This window comes from Panthera onca, chromosome E3 (assembly GCF_046562875.1).
Source record: "Panthera onca isolate mPanOnc1 chromosome E3, mPanOnc1 haplotype 2, whole genome shotgun sequence".
Lineage (NCBI taxonomy): Eukaryota > Metazoa > Chordata > Mammalia > Carnivora > Felidae > Panthera > Panthera onca.
The window spans coordinates 6,446,877-6,466,205 of NC_138354.1; the positions used below are offsets into that span (position 1 = coordinate 6,446,877).

The following is a 19,329-nucleotide window of genomic DNA, read 5'->3' on the forward strand; positions in this document are numbered from 1 at the left end:
GTGGCCTCTCTGACCAAGGAGACACTGCCTCTCCCAGGGCTAGATAATTCTTACAGATAGCAAACGACTTTCATATAGACTAACCAATCCAGAGCCCATACTCCAAACTGCCTCCTCCATCTAGCTCTCATGTTCTAGGAGGCAATATTCCTCTGTCCTAATCATCCCAGGGCCAGATACCAAACAACTAGGAACAGCTCCTATGTTCCAGAACCTAATGAAATTATTCAAGCTAGCCAATCCTAAACCTGCTCACCTCACCTCACCCATTCCTGCCCATGAAACCACAATAAAGACTCGTGTGCATGCATTCCCTCCTGGCCTACCCTGGTGCTTCCCCACATGGCCCCAAGGGGCATGACATGCCAATACTCCTGCTTCTAGGGATGGGTCTGTGAGTATAGAAACTTCCCTCATGACGATCATTTCCGTATCTGTATGTCTTATCATATCCCATTAAAACAAATCCCAGGTACGTTTAAAAACGCCAATTATCTTCCCCCTCCTCTCACTTGTGAACCAATCCTGAGTCCCTGTAGGGAAACCAGCATGTCTGGGTCTTCCCAAGGAACACATCTTTGGGTGCTTCCAGAAATCACAAAATCATCACAAAGGCCCCTTGACCCTTCTACTCATAAGCTACCAGGAACTGGACCTGGAGATCTACTGTGAAAAGGCCAACCCTGAGTTACAGTAAAATTGCAAGACTGGAAGGAAACCTGCTGGCTATTATAAGGGACAATTCTTCCCTCTACTTCCTGAACCCTGGCTTAGACTACTGAAAACTGTACCCTGCAGCTTTGAAGCACTGATTCCATAAAACTTTTCTCTACATACATTGAAAAAAAAGTTTAAGTATAGGCAGCAAAATAGTAACCAGACATTTAGACCACGGGGAAAAGTGTATTATGAGAGTTTAGCAATTAGAAAGGCTACTGTGGGGTTAGGTACAGGACACACGCTCAGCCCAGTCTTGGAAGATAAAGGAAGGCATTCTAGAAGAAATCATGTCTTTGCTGAAGTCTAAGGATGAGCAGGAATTAAACATAAAGGGGAGGTAGAGCATGTGGGAACGGAAGGTGGGTGTGGGGAGGACCAGCTAAGAGTGCGCTTGGTGGCAGATAGCAGCACATGAGCAACAGTGGCACAAGCAATAGAGACATTTAATGATCTTACACACCAACCCCTGCAGTCCCAGACGGTTTTGGAATTAGGTCTCCACCTTTCCACACTACTTTACTCTCAGGTCTATTAAGACAGTTGCCACAGCTCTAACCATCTTATCTTCCCACAACTATGTTTAAGACAGGAAAAAAAGAAAGACTTTGTCATCATCCTTTTTATCAGGGACCTTATCTGTTCCCAGAAGGTCCCTAGGAAACTTCTTGAGTCCATTGGCAGAAATGGGTCACACGCCCATCCCTAAGCCAATTAGCGGCAAGCGGCAATGGGGCTGCCACGTGAGGCATGGACCAATTGTGGCTCGTTCCCCGGACTAGGGAAGGGCCTGGCTTCTCTGAGAACTACCTGCACAAAAGTAGAGATGCCAAGAGAGTAAAGGTGATGTGTAGAGAGCCACAGTGTCGGCTGCACAAAGGACATGGTGAGAGATGAAGGTGACAGAGCATGGGAGACCTTGACAACTTGTTACGGAGTATGGACTTTATTTGGAGAGCAAGAGAAGTTTGTCATAATTCAATTCAGATTATGCATTGTGGGCAAGGACTACTAACAAGCAAAGTTGTGTCCCACCCACTGCATCACACCAGAAAATACATGATGTCAGTTTGTGTCACTGTTTGTGATGTTAAGTTTGATTACTTGATTAAGGTGGTGTCCACCCCAATTGAGGAACATTTGATAAAATAACTGGTGTGGACTTTTCAAGATTGATCAATGTTGTGAAAGGCCAAAAAAAAAAAAAAAAAAGGCTAAGGAGCTATTTCATATTAGACTACAGAAATATGACAATTAAATACAACAAATGATCTTGGATTTGCTCTGGCATGAAGAAAAAGAAATTCAGGCATGCCTGGCTGGTTCAGTGAGTGGAGCATGTGACTCTTGATCTCGGGGTTGCATGTTTGAGCCCCATGTTGGGTACAGAGATTACTTAATTAAAAAAAAATCTTAAAAAAAAATTGCTAGAAAGGACATTATTGGTGAAATTTGAATACAAACTTATAACAAACTTAAAATTATGTATTATATAATTCAAGTTTTATAATTAACGTGCCAATTATTTTGATACTAAATAATAATATTAAATTTATATTAAATATCCTGAATGTGATTGTTGTATTATAGTTACGTAAGACAAGGCCCTTGTTCTTCAAGATAAATACTGAAGTGTTTAGGGCTCCTGAAGAGTCATGATGCCTGTGACTTACAAATGATTCAACAAATAATAACCACTGTTATTATATGAGAGAGAAAGCAAATGTAACAAAATGCTGACATTTGGTGAATCTAAGTAAACAGGCATATTGATATTAATTATACTATTATTGCAATCTTTCTGTAGGTTTGAAAGCTTTTCGGGAGAGGGGGTAAGAAATACAGATGTGATTGATGTGACATGACTTGGTAACTAACTGCCTGAGAACCAGTAATCAATCTATGGTAGATCATGACACCTTGAAGCGAGACGTAGAGAGGAGAATAGAATCTGAGGTGGGGTGGGGACGAGAAATAACAGGTTTTATATATTTTGAATTGGAATGGGAGCTGAAGGACATCAGATGGAGAAACTCAGTGGTTGTCAGAACTATCAGAAGTCAGCTCCCTCTGTATGGTAGTTGAAGCTGCGAGCCTACGGAGATCACTTAGGAAGTGTGTGCAGAGGGAGGCAGAAACTTGAATTCATCAGTAGTTGAAGTTCAGGCCGAGTGGTAGGAACCAAACAAGAACAGTTATACTCATAAGCAAACCAGCTATTTCATTCAGTCCTCTTACAAAAATATTTATCAGATTTGCAATTCTCCACCACTTTAAATTTGTTCCTGGAGAGACACTCTTTGTGTTGGTTAGTTTCCCTCCAGGTGTGGAATTACTCAACTTTTCACCACCTTCATTTGGGAGTTTGACAAAATAAGACACCCACAAATATATCTGGGATATGAGCACAGAAAAGCAAAGGTATGCTATATACTACAACTGAACTACAGTCATCCCAAGTTAATCCATTTCTGAAAATGATTCTAAGATCAAAGGAGACTATATTAGATTTCAAGTGAGAAAAGAATGCATGCATTGTCTGCCCAAAAACTCCAACCAGTTTCTCTAAATATCACTAAAACCCTCTTAAACACCCATAAAACAATTCTCCAAACATTTCCACATAATATAAACATTTTATATGTTTATATGTATCACTACCTAATTATTTAACACTTAATAAACACTCCATAGTGACTACATTTGCCAGTAGTATGCAATGATATGCACTATATCAGATGACAATTAAATATTCCCTTTAACCTGCAACAAACATGTATTGCAAAGCAAATAACAATGTGATAATGTGTTAAAGATACATAATTAGGGGCGCCTGGGTGGCTCAGTCGGTTAAGCAACGGACTTTGGCTCAGGTCATGATTTCACGGTTCATGGGTTCAAGCCCTGTGTCAGGGGGTGTGCTGTCAGTGCAGAGCCTGCTTCAGATCCCCTGTCTCCCTCTCTTTCTGCCCCTCCCCCACCTGTGGTCTGTCTCTATCTCAAAAATAAACATTAAAAAAATTTTAATAATAAAACAAAGATATAAATGCAATAGAAGTTAGCAAAACAAAATAGAGCAATTTTATTTAATTTTTAATGTTTTATTTAGGTTTTGAGAAAGAGAGAGAAAACATAAATGGGGAAGGGGCAGAAAGAGAGGGGGGCAGAAGATCCAAAGTGGGTTCTGAGCTGACAGCAGCTGACAGGCTGAGCTGACAGGCTGACAGCAGCGAGCCCTATGCAGGGCTCGAACTCACCAACTGCGAGATCATGACCTGAGCTGCAGTCAGATGTTCAACCAACTGAGCCACTCAGGCGCCCTAAAAATAGAGCAATTCTTAAAAATAATTACTTACCAAATGATTCTGGTAATGGAGGACTAGGGTGACAGACAACTCTCCCGCTAATGAGCACTAGAAAGGTGGAAGAATATACAAAACATCTGCTCAGAGATAAGAGAGAGCTAATCAGGTAGTCAATACAAGTCAATATCCAAAAGAAGAGAGAACATCAGAGAGTGAGCCTAGTATTTTAGGACTGCTTTACCCCAAGGACTATTTGTTGATTCCAAACCAGTTGGCTGAGAGCCCAAGCAGTACTTTTAATAGTCTATCATACTACAGAGACAAAAGATGGAGTCCAGGACCCTCCAAGGACAAAGGTCCTGGTAAACATCTATTATATTGGAGAGGGTTCTCCAGAGACACAAAACCAATAGGAGAAAGACAGAAAGAAAGACAGAAATACAGGGGCACCTGGGAGGCTCAGTTGGTTAAGCATCTGACTTGATCAAAATCAAGTTATGATCTTGCGATTCATGAGGTAGAGCCCCACATGGGGCTCTGCACTGGCAGCACGGAGCCTGCTTGGGATCCTCTGTCTCTCCTCTCTCTCTCTCTGCCTCTCTCTCTCTCTCAAAATAAATAAATAAACTTAAAAATGAAAGAAAGACATGGGGCGCCTGGGTGGCTCAGTCGGTTAAGCATCTGACTTCAGCTCAGGTCATGATCTCACAGTTTATGGGTTCGAGCCCCATGTCGGACTCTTGTGCTGACAGGTCGGAGCCTGGAGCCTGCTTCGGATTTTGTGTCTCTTTCTCTCTCTGCACCACCCCCCCCCCCACTTGTGCTCTGTCTCTCTCTGTCTCTCAAAAAATAAATAAATGTAAAAATAATAATAATAATAAAATAAATGAAAAAAGACAGGAAGAAAGGGGGAAAAAAGACTTGTAGATATAGAAATAGATACACGGTTATACAGGTAGACAGACATAAAAAGACTTTATAAAAGGAATTGGCTTATATGATTACGGAGACTAGCAAGCAAAAAATCTGCAGAGTGGATATTCTTGTTCCAGTTTGAAGGCCAAAAGCTGCTGTACAACCAGAAAGAGCCAATGTTCCAGTTCAAAGGCTGTCAGGGGGCAGGAATTCTCTCTTACTTGGGAGAGGTCAGCCTTTTGTTCTATTGAGTAGTAAACAGATGCCATTATTGGATGATGCCCACCCATATTATGGAAGACAATCTGCTTTAGTCAGTCTACCAGTCTAAAGGTCAATGCCATCCAAAAAGATCCTCACAGAAACACCCACAACAATATTTGACCAAATATCTGGGCATCCTGTGGCTCAGTCAAGTTGGCAAAATTAGCCATCACATCTGTGCTTTGGGATGGGACAATAGGAGTAACGATGAATTAGAAGATGAACATTTTCCCCAGAGACTGAAGTCCATCTTTGAGTCATCTGGATGACCCAGAAAATTCTCAAATCCTAAAATTAGATTAAGGTGATCCCAGAAAGGGGTGCCTGGGTGGCTCAGTTGGTTAAGCGTCCAGCATCCAACTCTTGATTTTGGCTCAGGTCACATCGGGCTCTGTGTTGACAGCCCGGAGCCTACTTCAGATTCTGCCTCCCTCTCTCTCTGCCTCTCCCCTCCCGCACTCTGTCTCTGTCTCTCAAGAATAAATAAAACATTAAAAAATTTAAAAAAAGAAAATGGAGTAATAAAAAACAATCCAAGAGAAGGCAAGAAAGAGGAAAAAAAACAGAATAGGCAAGACAAAAAGCACATAACAAGATGGTTGAGTTAAACTCAAATATATCAGCAATTACTTTAAGTGTAAATGGATAGATATTTCAGTTAAAAGATAAATATACTATAATAATAAATTGCAACTATATGTTGTTTATGAGCAACACATCTAAAAACATAAGGTAAGAGAATACTTATAAGTAAAAAGAGGAAAAAAAGGATATACTAGGCAAACCCTAACCCCCTCAAAAAACTGGCTATATTAATATGGCTATATTAATATCAGAAAAGTAAATGTTGAGAGCAAAAGCATTATTAGAAAGGAATATTTCAAGTCACTTGGCTGGCTCACTTGGTAGTCCATGGGACTCTTCATCTCAGGGTTGTGAGTTCAAGCCCCACATTAGGTGTAGAGCTTACTTGAAAAAAAAAAAGGAATATTTCATAATGATAAAATGTCCAATTCATAACACATAACAATTCTATAACATGGAGGCACCTATGATATAGCTTCAAAGTATACAAAGAAAAAATAACAGACAGTAGAAATAGACAACCCCACGATCACTTGAGAGATATTAACCCACCTTTCTTAGTAATCAAAAGAATAAGCAAGCAACAACAAATGAGTAATTAAGCTAGAAATTATGCAATTAAGACAGAAATCAATAACAAAAATATAAAACTCCCAAGTTTAGAAATTAAGAAATGCCAATTGTACACAAACTCTTTCCAAAAATTTAAGACAAAGAGTACTTCTAAGCCCATTTTATGAAGCCAGAATTACTCTAATAACCAGAAAAAAAGATTACAAGAAAAGTAAACTGCAAAACAATATCCTTCATAAGCCAAGATCTTAATTGCTAAATATTTTAAGCAATTGTTTTGACTTTGCTATTACTTTTTAAAATTTTTATTTCATTTTAGTGAGAGAGAGAATCCCAAGCAGGCTCACACTCAGTAACGGAGCCCCAAGTGGGGCTTGATCCCACAACTTTGGGATCATGACCTGAGCTGAAATCAAGAGTTGGATGTTCAACCAACTGAGCCATCCAGGCTCCCCATACTTTGCTGTTACTTTTAATAGTATGGCTTTGAGCAAGTTGCTTATAGCCTCTAAAGATTTAATTTTTTTAATTTTTTTTTTTTTGTATGTAATCTCCACCCCCAACATGGGGCTCTAACTCAAGATCCCAAGAGCAAGAGTCACAAGCACTACCAACTGAGCAAGCCAGACGCTCTTTAAATTGCTAAATTGTTAAGAAAATTTTAGCAACTGAATGCAGTAACATATAAAAATAATAATACACCAAGAGTAAGTAGGACTGGGATGTCTGGGTGGCTCAGTCGGTTGAGCGTCCAGCTTCAGCTCAGGTCATGATCTCGCAGCTGGTGGGTTTGAGCCCCATGTCGGGCTCTGGGCTGATGGCTCAGAGCCTGGAGCCTGCTTCAGATTGTGTCTCCCTCTCTCTCTGCCCCTCCCCTACTCATGCTCTGTCTCTCTGTCAAAAACATTAAATTAAAAAAAAATTTTTTTTTAGAAAGAACTAAGTAGGACTTATCCCAACAATGCGTGTTTAGTTTAACACTCTAAAATCAATGTGTAAAACTTCTATTAAAAACATAGGAGAAAATCTATATAACCTTCGATTAGGCACAGATTTCTTAGACATGACACCAGATAAATGGACTTCCTCAAAACTAAGAACTTCTGTTCTTTGAAAGATATTAATTAAGATAATAAATGAAGAGAAGCCACAGACTGGAAGAAAACAATTGGGAAATAATACCTTGTGAGAATCAACTTGGTACAATATGTTCAAACAATAACTGCCACAATTTATTGAGTGCTTTTAATAAGCCAAGAACTGATAAGCATTTTTAAAATGTTTATTTATTTTTGAGAGAGAGTGTGAGCAGGGGAGGGGCGGGGGGGGGGGTGGTGACACAGAGGATCTGAAGCAGGCTCTACGCTGACAGCAGAGAGCTGTACGCAGGGCTCAAACTCACAAAACTGTGAAATCATGACCAGAACAGAAACCAAGCATCAGACGCTTAACCAACTGAGCCACTCAGGCACCCTGAACTGACAGGCATTTTGTATGCGTTCTTTATTTTGTTTGTTTGTTTGTTTGTTTGTCCTAAGGACAACCCTAAGTGATGGAAACTACTATCCTCATTTGACAGATAAACTGGGAGAAGTTGACTTGCCCAAAGTCATATGGATGATAAGCTGCAGAGTTTGAACCCAGTCCTATTTATTTCCAAAGTCAATGAATTCTCTTAAGTACTCTATCATACTATCTTTCTATTAAAATAATCTAAGTTTGCATAACAACATGGAAAAAGCATTAGAAGCAAAATGCGTTAAGAAGTGGCCTTGGCCTCCAGATTTACAGGCTAGTGAAATTAGGAAAACCATACCTGGTATGTTCATAAGTTTGCTTGTGTGTTTGTCTTATAAGTGTATTTGTTAAACTTTGGTGTTTATATACCATCTGAGACTATCTTATGCTTCTAGACACCCCACAAACTAACTGGTCCCATCCCTGCACTATGGGAATGAACCGCGGAAGCAGCCTAGAGTGCCAAAACTTGCATGCATTTTTCAGTCCTCTGTACTGAATTGTACAAGATCCTTTCTATAGGAAACTTTCCCTCCTTGGAACCATTTAGGACATGTCTAAAGGAGCGGGGCAATTAGGGCAATATCTAAAGCATAAGCATTATTAAGCATTAACACAGTGCATGCATTTATGCTTTTGTCCTTTTGTTTACTTGTAACTTTTATAGGCATTGATTCGATATATATTTCCAACAGCCTTTATGGTGAGTAGATGGTAGGCATTAACCCATGTAAGATACAAAATGGAGGCAGAGGGGTGCCTGGCTGGCTCAGTTGAAGAGCATGACACTCGTGATCGTGGGGTGTGAGTTCGAGCTCCATGTTAGGTGTAGAGATTACTTTAAAAAAATAAAAATTAAAACAACAACAAAATAGAGGCAGATTGGCAGTGTTCACTGTTGTTCAGCTAGAGTTAAAGCAAAAACCAATCTTCTTACCCTCCAAACCACATTCCAGATACTAAATCAAATCCCTCCTGAGCAGAAAGAAATCTTTAGACCTTTGCAAACAAGGAATCTTTTTGACCTATGATTGGGTACTTTCCTGATGTGTCTACACAAGCCTCTCCTCCCACTCACAACTGGTGGTAATATTGTGTTCTTTGAAGTCCCTCACTGCATATTTCATTCATTCATAGTTTCATTCAACAAGTATTAAGTAGGACCTTCCTGGTTTGAGGCACTGGGTAGTTCTGTGTATTTAAAATTATGTGTAAACTGGTCTTATCCTAGCTTCTAAGCTCCTTGAGGACGGAAAGATCTTACCCGACTCTTCTCTAATTTACTGAAATGCCTAACACAATATTTGGCACTTGGTGAGTACTCATTAAATTCTCGATGACTTGAAGTCTGACCAAATTCCAGTTCAATCCTGTTCTAATTTCAACTGAATCAATAACACAAACAAAATCATTCCGTGACAGTATCCAACCCTTCATTTCCTCCCATTTCCCATTTCTAAGTACCACCTTCCCTGGTGCTAATTTTTTAAGAGAGAATCCTCACTTGGAATACAAGATCAGGGTCCTTATGCAAGTAAAAAACAAAACACTGAAAATAACTCACCCTCCATGGAACTCCAATTGCTCTTATAACCAGGGCATGATGGGATAATGGGAAATGCTCTGGACCTGGCATCAGGAGGCCATCCCTGGCATCGACTTGTATCAAAACCTTCAACAAGGTTTACTGATTTGCATTATTCTCATCTATCCAGATTATAAACTCCTTCGAAGAAGGAACTGTTCTTTGTAAAGATCTAAATAAAACAGTTAATATTTTGACTCCGGATACCAATTCTACATACTTCTGGATTGGCTCACGTCAACTTGCAGACGCACGAGGAACCCTTGCTTCTACGTATGCCTTCCTTCCTATGCCAAGATAGTGTCACTGAGAGGGAAGTAATTAATTTAAAATGATCCTTCTGTTCTCTCAATCTGTCCTTCATCTCCCCAGGACCAACTTTGTCGCCATGGGGCAAAATGAAACCAATTGCTCCCAATGCAATGCTCCTTGAACAACTGGAATAACTAATCCTAGAAAACAGAGTGTGGTTCTAACATCAGGAACGGGACGAGCTCACTCGTGTGAACGTCACCTTCTAGGCAAACACTGGGGTCAAACTCGTAAACCACCAGAGGCACTCTGCTGGGGACTAGCAGTGGCTGCGAAGCCAGGAGTGCTGCTCCAGAATTTCTACTGGTTCAAGGGCGCCAAGTCTAGCTGGAAGCGGGGTTCAGGGCGTTTTGTAGAAGCCCAATCTGTACAGCAAGCGCTGCCTCCGCGTTTTCTTAATTTGATAAGTCTGTAGTTCACTAGCCTGTAAATCTGGAGGCCAAGGCCACTTCTTACATATTTTGCTTTTAACACTTTTTCCACGTGTTGGGGGGCTTGGGAGTTGATGAATCCCAACTCCTCTGTGTCGTGGCGCCACTTTGGGAGCAGGGAATACGTGATTCCGACCGAGGAAAGGTCGAGAAGTTTCCTCGGAGAGGGCCTCAGAGGTTTTCACAGTAGGAAACTGGATCTGAAGAGGGAAACTTCCCTCTGAAGGGAAAAGACTAGTCGTTCGTCGGGTCCGTGTGGCTCGAAAAGGCCTTAGTTCTCACTAATTCATCTCCTGACAAAACCACTTGTGAAAGCGCCAACGCTCCACGGTTCGGTCCGCGAGTCCGAGGAAACTTTCTGAAAAAAGAAATAAGACATCCATGCTCCTTCGCCACCACCTTGGAGCCTCTGTGTGACGCCACTGGCAAAGGGCCGCAGGAGCCCCGCTCATACGCCAGACCCTCCCCCGTCTCACCCGCTCTGGACTCGGGCCGCGCGCGCCCAAGCTGCGCGCGTGCGCAGACTGCCTGGCGGACGCGCCGCGCAGGCGCCGTGGCCATTTCCGGGATCTGTCAGCCGCTCCCTCTGGGCCCCGGTCCTCCGCCCGCGCCCGCCGGAGCCTGTTCGCGTCGACTGACCAGAGTCCGCGAATTCTCCGCTCCGAGCCGGTCCGGACTGCCCCGATCCCAGGTAAGGGACAGCTGGGCGAGCTTCTGGCCCTGTTGGCCTCTAGTGGCCCGGCCTCTCCCCAGACGTTCTTGAACCCGCGGGGGCGGTGAGGCGGGGGCTTAGGCCGCGGGGCCCACAGGCTGAGGGGCGGGCCGGGTCTCCTGGCCCGGCCTCCGGAGGGGGCGGGGGATCCCGGTTCTCGGTGAGGCCGGCCGAACCCGTGGGGTCTCCACCCTTGGCTTCTCTCTAGGTTCTCCAGCTCCAGACCTCTTCCAGGGCCAGAATTAGCGGCTCCTTCTCCTGTGCTTCCGTAACCCTATTCGCACCCCTATTATGGGCATTTATCACAATCTGTAAAATGGTAGTAAATGAAATCATCCTCCCCTAGTCGAACGTCACGACGGACCATTCCTTTCTTTAGCGTCTAGAATAGGTACTGCACCGCGCGGTGAGCGACCCTGGAATGTTCGGCTCCGTTCTAGGGCCGCCGTCAATCTTTCAGTTCGGGGGGACCCTCCCGAACTCGAGAAAAAGACCTTCCCCCGAGTTCTTTTAAGATTCCCCCGCCCGAGTGCCTCATCTTAAGTCGGTAGTGCAGACTCGCTCCTCCCGCTGGCTCCGTGGAACCTTTTATACCAAAATTCCGATCCCGGCACCACCCCTTTTCGTTGGGGGACCCTGGGAAGATTGCTTCTTTGAGTCCGCGTTTCCTCACCTACAGTAGGAAGGTTCTTAGAGTTTTCTTTGAGGATCAAGTAACTTTATTTGCATTAATTGCCTAGACTAGTTCCTGGCCCAGAGTGTAGGCGCTCAGTAAATATTAGCTGTTGCGAGTGTCCTGGGCATTCTGTGCATACCTATCTTCCCTTCCTTTGCTACCCTCCTCTCCCCGCAGACTTGAGGATCAGAAAAGTGTCTGATTTATTTATGTTTCTGGCCCTGTCCGTGTGCTTACTACACTGCTGGGAACATGGTAGGCATGGTAATAAATTGTGGCTTAGAATCCTTGATTATAAAGCTATTTGTTGTCATACTGCAGCTTTAGAACGTGAAGGAAATGCTAACCTACTTTTATCTGCTTCGATGCATTGTCTAAATTAACTACGTTATCCTAGTTCCACTCCCCCCCCCCTCCCCTTTTTAAATCAGTTTCATCTCACCTTTTGTTTTCTGGTGGGTCCTGGGTTTTCAGGTATCTAAGAAAAAAGGAGAGGCTATCAGTCTGGAAGGTGTTTTTACCGTGCTAGGGGGTGGGGGTAACTGGCTGCTTCCTACTACAGAGTATTCAGAGAGCTTCCAAGGTTAATTCATCTACTTATTATAATGAAAGGAGAGGAGTATCTTGGAAAAATAAAACACTTGCTTGGAGGAAGAGTGGCAGTGTTTGGATCTAGAATCCTGTGCTGAAACAAATTCTCCATGGGGAAGTTTAAAATGATCTGCTGGTGAGGCTGGTGCCTGGCATTGAAACCTCATCTCTGAACCTTGTGGAGGGTGTGGTGATCTTTGTGGAGTACCTGGTATCGCTGGGTTGGGTAATGAGAGCAATTAGAAACTAGATGAATCACAGTGTTAAAAACTTGACTCTAAACCGGCAACTGAAATTTTCACTGTATAAGTACTTTCAGGCTTCAGGGCCAAGAATTCAAAATGTATAGACATTTCCAAGTTCAGAGGATACTAACCAGTGTGTACTTCTCAAGGTGGAGAGAGCTAACTTAGTGAGCATCTATTTTGGGCTAGGCTTTTTACTACACGTTTTCATATGTTATCTCATTTAATCCTCATACCAACAGCCTTGGGATGCCAGTGATAACGTCAATTTTACATATGAAGAAAAATTTAGATTTAGGGATGTTAAAGTGACCTGCCCACGGTCTCATAGCTAGTATGTGCCCAAGCCCAGGTTCAAACCTGGGTCCCCTTGGACCTGGCAACCAAACATTAGGATGACTTTGTACTCAGAGCAATAGGTAAAGAAAGGAGGTGTGTTGTAGGGGAGTGCCTGGAATTATGCTATGAATTGTTATAAATAGTTGTTTCTCTCAGTGCTGTATAATAAAAGCTTTTCAATAGAAGCATGTTAAATTTAACATCGCCACCTTTTTTTGTTCTTAGGTTTTCAGGTCTCACTTAAATATTAATAACAGTTTAGAATTAGAATCATCAGCCTATGACAGAAGGTATCTTTATCTTGGTACAAAATTCAAGCTATTGGGGCGCCTGGGTGGCTCAGTTGGTTGGGCGTCTGACTTCGGCTCAGGTCATGGTCTCTTGGTCTGTGAGTTTGAGCCCCGCATCGGGCTTTGGGCTGACAGCTCAGCGCCTGGAGCCTGTTTCGGATTCTGTGTCTCCCTCTTTCTCTGACCCTCCCCTGCTCATGCTCTGTCTCTCTCTGTCTCAAAAATAAATAAATGTTAAAAAAAAAAAAAAATTTTTTTTTTAAAAACAAAAAAACAAAATTCAAGCTATTATTCTCCTGCATTCACTAATTTTGATGAATACAGACTGTTTACTGGGTGTCTTATAAATGTAACAAGAGTATTGTCTTACCCTACAGACTTAAATTACCCACATGATTATAACTGAAGTATGTCCAAATATGGAACTCGAATGATATGACAAATTTAGAAATGTGATTTTAGAAGTAATTATGTTGTTATGTAAATGTTTACCTCTTTTTGCTACTTTGCTTAAAAAACTGAGTTGAGGGGCACCTGGCTGGCTCAGTCAGTGCAGCATGCAACGCTTGATCTCGGGGTTTTAAGTTTGAGCCCCACGTTGGGTGAGTTGAAGAATGAGAAAGTCTTTGCAGCTGTTCTTTTTTTAACTATACATGAAATATGTGCTTTTAATACATGTAGATATTCACATTGAATTATTATTTGTAGGCCAATTTTGTTTAACAAATAAGCCTATAAAATATGCCCTTTGAACTAAATTGTTTTTAATTAAGGAGATATTTGTGACATGATATGTTATTGTGAGTAACTATGAGTTAAACCTGTGGTGATGGGTAAGCATCTGATACCAGAATAGAGAGAGAGAATCATGCGGTGAGCATCTGGAAGTTTATGTTTTAAAAAACACATTAAGCAGCCTCATATGAATTCATCTAAAACATTTATTTTTTAATTTCCAGTTAGAGGCTTTTTCTTTATTTGTGATTTGCAGTTTGCTTTCTAGGACATGTAAGAGTAAAGTCAGTGACCTAAATATCTTCACTTTAGAATAGAATGTGAAACACTGACATTTCTCTGCCAGTTCAAGATATCAGATGTTTTATTTAAGGGTGTGTTTAATCTGTTTTTGACCTTTGGATTCCTTTACAACAATTAACAGACATTTTTTCTGCTTTCCACTGAGATTGATTTCTGCTTTGTCTGCTGAACTTTCATTCTTCACTTCCTAACCTTCTGCTTTCCTTTCCATTCATTTCCTATTTGCATCAGAATTCTTACATTTTAGCCTCCACCCTAGATGATCAGACTTGTACAGAAGTGTATTGAAACTTCAGAGTGTTGTGTGAGTACTTCTTAGAAGTGATAAAGGGGAGAAGGATCTGGCTGCTTTAAAAAAAAAAAAAATCTCCTATTTCAGATAATGGTTGCCTCTTTGGTGGATCTAGATTTGGGTGTCTATGAAGTAGAGAATTTTATTTGATTTTTAACTTAATGATGTGTCACACAGATTCCTGCTTTTCATTTTCAGTAAAAAAGCAGTGTGACAAATACCTGTGTAATACACCCTTTGTGTAGATTCACCAGTTGTTAACATTTTGCCACGTTTGCTCTTTATATATCTACTTGTTGTCCTGAGCCATTGAAAGTAAATCACAGAAGACATTGTGACACTTCATCCCCAAATACTTCATTCTTTATCTCCTAAGAGTTGGAACATGCTCCTAATGGCAGTTATCATAGTTAAGAAATTGGAAATAACTGCATATTGTTATGTAACATAGAATAATATTCATGTTTTCCTTATTGGACTAAATATGTCTTTTATGGCTGTTTTAAAAATATAGATTACAGTCGGGGCACCTGAGTGGCTCAGTCGGTTAAGTGACGACTCTTGATTTTGGCTCAGGTCATGATCTCATGGTTCGTGAGTTCTAGCACTGCGTGGAGCTCTTGCTGACAGTGCGGAGGACTCCTGCTTGGGATTCACTGTCTCCCTCTCTCTCTGCGCCTTCCCCACACGGTCTTTGTCTCTCTCAAAATAAATAAATAAGCTTAAATATGTATGTAGGTTATAATCAAGTTTCATTTGCCGAGTTTGATTTTCATAGCTCTTTTAATCCAGAACAGCCTGCTTCACACCCATTGCCTTTTATGAATAGTCCAGGCCAGTTGTTTTCTAGGATGGCACATATTCTGGTTTGAACTGTTTATTCTCCCTTTGTGCTACTTAACTAATTCCACTCCCCTTTATTTCCTGTAAACTGGAAAGTAGGTCTGGATCTTGATTTGATTTAGAGTAAATATATTTGGCATAAATACTTGATAGGTAGGCTTGGCCATATTAGCAGGTTTCCCCAGGATAGTCCTGTGACCTATTGTCACAGCACTAATAAATAATACCCCTTTTTACTTTTGCTTTCTTGAAAGTATTCTGATCTAGATGATAAATTAAATGGTCACTATTTGTAAGTGGTGATGTGCACTTCACGTCACCTCCTGTCAGGAAGCCCATCATGTGAGATTGTTCCACTCTTCATGATACTGCATTTGATCCCTTGGTTAAGATAGTGATTGCCAGATTTTTTTAAAATTTTTTTTCATGTTTTTATTTATTTTTGAAGGAGAGAGACACAGAGCATGAACGGGGGAAGAGCAGATTGAGAGGGAGACATAAAATTTGAAGCAGGCTCCAGGCTCTAAGCTGTCAGCACAGAGCCTGATGCGGGGCTCGAACTCGCGAACTGTGAGATTGTGACCTGAGCGGAAGTCGGACGCTTAACCGACTGAGCCACCCAGGTGCCCCAATTACCAGATTTTTTTTTATTGTTAAGGCATGTTTTTCTCTTAAAAATTAGTAAGTATTCTGTGGGATGGTAATTTGAGACTGTGTGAATATCCTGTTCCCCAACAATTTTTAACTCGTGGTTTTAGAGTCCCTTGATGACCCTTGACAGAATAAAGTATACATTGGTGGTTACAGTATTTGTTGTATTTAAATGATTAAGTTTTGACATTGAGATTGCTTCTTTTCTAATGGGACAATAATGTTTTATTTATCCTCAAATATTTTGGGATCCCCCGACAACTGAAATATGTATTGCCTGCCATTTTAAATGCTTTTTTCTGTTGCTTATTACAGCTTCCTATCCTTTGAAAACACTAAGAATAATGTCCCTGCATCAGTTTTTACTAGAGCCAATCACCTGCCATGCCTGGAATAGGGATCGTACCCGTAAGTATGCTATTAACTTTACTCCTTTATTTTGGTGCCTTTAATATTTTTATATGTAGGCACTTTTTTAGGGATCACATATTTCAGTGTCACATGTGAAAAGGGCATGACCATAGATTCAGAAGGAAACTAGGTCAGTCATTTGGTTTATATAGAGAGAAACTGAGGTCCAGAGTGTTGGAAGGACTTTCCAGCGGTTAATGTCAGAGCCATTGCTAGCATCCAAGCCTTCTGGCTCCTTGTCCAGTACCAGCTGGAGGATGGTTTATATCTGAGGCCCTAAGAACCCAGTGTCTGGAATGGTTGTGTAATATCACCACACTCATCCAATATTTAGTCCAAATACTAGGACCTAAATAAAAGCTATTACAGAAGCATATAGTTTACTCCTGATGTACTAAGAGTGGTATTAGCTAGTATTTACCATATTATCTGTAATAAACTTGAGTTTCTAGTTTTCTAGCTGTAACCAACTAGAAAGGGATGGAGAACCCTCTTAGAAGTAGGGACACTACAGCAAGCGAAGTGACAGTATGAAAGAGGAAAAAAAAAAAACCCTAAAAACAGAGACAGAAGTATAGTAGTGTGCCCATGAATTTTTTTAAAATTTATTTATTTATTTTGAGAGAGAGAGAGCGTGCGCACACACAAGCCAGGGAGGGGCAGAGAGAGAGGGAGACAAAATCCCAAGCAGGCCCTGCACCATCAGCGCAGAGCCTGATGTGGGGCTTGAACCCACAAATTGTGAGATCATGACCTGAGTCGAGATCAAGAGTTGGGTGCTTAACCAACTGTGCCACCCAGGCACCCCTTCATGAGTTATTTTTAAATTAAGTTATATTCTGTAGCTACCTTTTTTTAAATAAAGCTTTATTGAAATATTCATATTCATAAAATTCACCCTTTTTAAGGGATCGGGTCAGTGGTTTTTAGTACTGTATTCATAGAGTTATGTAATAATACCACTATCTATCTAGTTTCACAATATTTTCTGTCACTCCAAAGAGAAACTCTATACCCATTAACAGTTACTCCCAGTTCTCCTCAAAACTTACAGTCTTAACAACTACTGATCCACTCTGTCTCCATAGATTTGCATATTCTGGACGTTTTGTATGGGTGGAATCCTATAACATGAGGCTTTTTGCATGTAGCTTCTTTCACTGACCATAATGTTTTCAAGGTTTATCCATGTTGTACCAAGTAGGAGTACTTCATTCCTTTTTATGGCTGAATAATATTGTATAGACCTATAGTTTATTCATCAGTTGGTGGACATTTTAGTTGTTTCCACTTTTTCGCTATTTGAATAATGCTGCTATGAACATTCACTTACCAGTTTTTATGTGGACATGTTTTCTTTAAAACTTTTTTTTAATGTTTTCATTTTTGAGAGAGACGGAATGGGGGAGGGTCAGAGAGAGAGGGAGACACAGAATCTGAAGCAGGCTCCAGGCTCTGAGCTGACAGCACAGAGCCTGATGTAGGGCTCGACCCCACAAACTGCGAGATCATGACCTGAGCCAAAGTTGGACACTCAGCCAACCGAGCCACCCGGGTGCCCCTGTGGACTTATGTTTTCAATTCCCTGAGGGTATACCTAGGAGCTGAATTTCTGGGTCGTATATGGTAACTGTGTTGAGCATTTTGGGAAGTTGCCAGACTGTTTTCCAAAGTGGCCACACCATTTTACATTCTCACTAGTAGATGAAGGTTCCAGTTTCTCTGCATCCTTGTCAACACTTGTTATTGTCTTGTCTTTTTCATTATGGCCCTGTTCCCACTATATCCTAGTAGGTATAAAGTAGTATCTTACTGTAGTTTAGATTTGCATTTCCCTGATGACCAATGATGTTGAGCATCTTTTCACATGCTATTGACTATTTATGTATCTTCTTTGGAGAAATGTTCAGATCCTTTGACTGTTTTTCAAATTGGGTTATTGGCCTTTTTATTATTGAGTTGTAAGAGTTCTTTGTATACTCTTGATACAAGTCCCATATGAGATACTTCACAAATATCTCCCATTCTGTGGGTTGTCTTTTCTCTTTCTTGATTCCTTTGAAGCACCAAAGTTTTTAATTCTGAAAAAGTCCAAATTATCTCATTTTTCTTTCGTTGCGTATGCATTTGCTGTTGTATTTAAGAAACCAGTTAATTCAAAGTCACAAAAATGTATGTTTCCTTTTTAGAGTCATAGCTTTAGTTCTTATATTTACATCTTGCATTCATTTCGAGCTAATTTTTGTATAAGGCATGAAATAGGGGCCCAACTTCATCTTTTGCCTGTGGATATCCAGTTGTCCCAACGCCATTTGTTGAAGACTGTCCTCTCCCTGCTGATTTGTCTTGGTACCTTTGTCGATAATCAGTTGACTGTAAATGTGAAGGTTTATTGGGCTCTCAGTTCTGTTTCATTGATCTTTATGTTTATCCTAATGTCAAGGACACTGTCTTGATTACTGTAGCTTTATAGTAAGTTTTGAAATTGGTAAGTGTGAGTTCCAACTTTGTACTTCTTTCTCAAGATTCTTTTCGCTCTTCTAGTCCCATGCATTTCTGTATGAATTTGAGGATCAGCTTATTAATTTCTGTAAAGAAGGCAGCTGAGATTTTGATAGGGACTACTTTCAATCACTCAAAATAAATAAATATTAAGAAAAAAATTTAAAAAAATTTTTTTAATTCAATCTGTAACATGATACGATGGTGAATCTAGAGCTTCTGGTTTGTGATCATCTCACAGATCTTTATAGTTGAGTTTCCTGTGTCTTCTGTCTTCCCTTTCCCATGTAAAAATGGGTTTTTGGAGTCTTTCCAGTTACTTTTATTTTTTTTTAAAGAGTTTTTTTTTAAAGTTTATTTATTTTTGAGAGAGAGAAAGCACAAGTTGGGGAGGGGCAGAGACAGAGGAAAGAAGTGAGAATCCCAGGCAGGCTCTGCACTGCCAGGGCAGAGCCCGATGCTGGGCTCGAACCCATGAACTGTGAGATCATGACCTGAGCTGAAGTCAAGACATTTAACCAACTGAGCCACCCA

General features: G+C 40.9%; 1 protein-coding gene across 1 annotated transcript in view; it reads left to right on the top strand.

Annotated features, from left to right (window-relative positions):
* The first annotated feature begins 10,762 nt into the window (after nucleotides 1-10,762).
* Nucleotides 10,763-19,329, top strand: part of ARPC1A (actin related protein 2/3 complex subunit 1A) — a 28,964-nt gene continuing 20,397 nt past the window's right edge. The window contains exons 1-2 of the mRNA XM_060649482.3: nucleotides 10,763-10,896; nucleotides 16,198-16,290. Coding sequence (XP_060505465.1) covers nucleotides 16,227-16,290 — 64 coding nt within the window. The 5' untranslated portion in view covers nucleotides 10,763-10,896; nucleotides 16,198-16,226. The remainder of the gene's footprint in view (nucleotides 10,897-16,197; nucleotides 16,291-19,329) is intronic.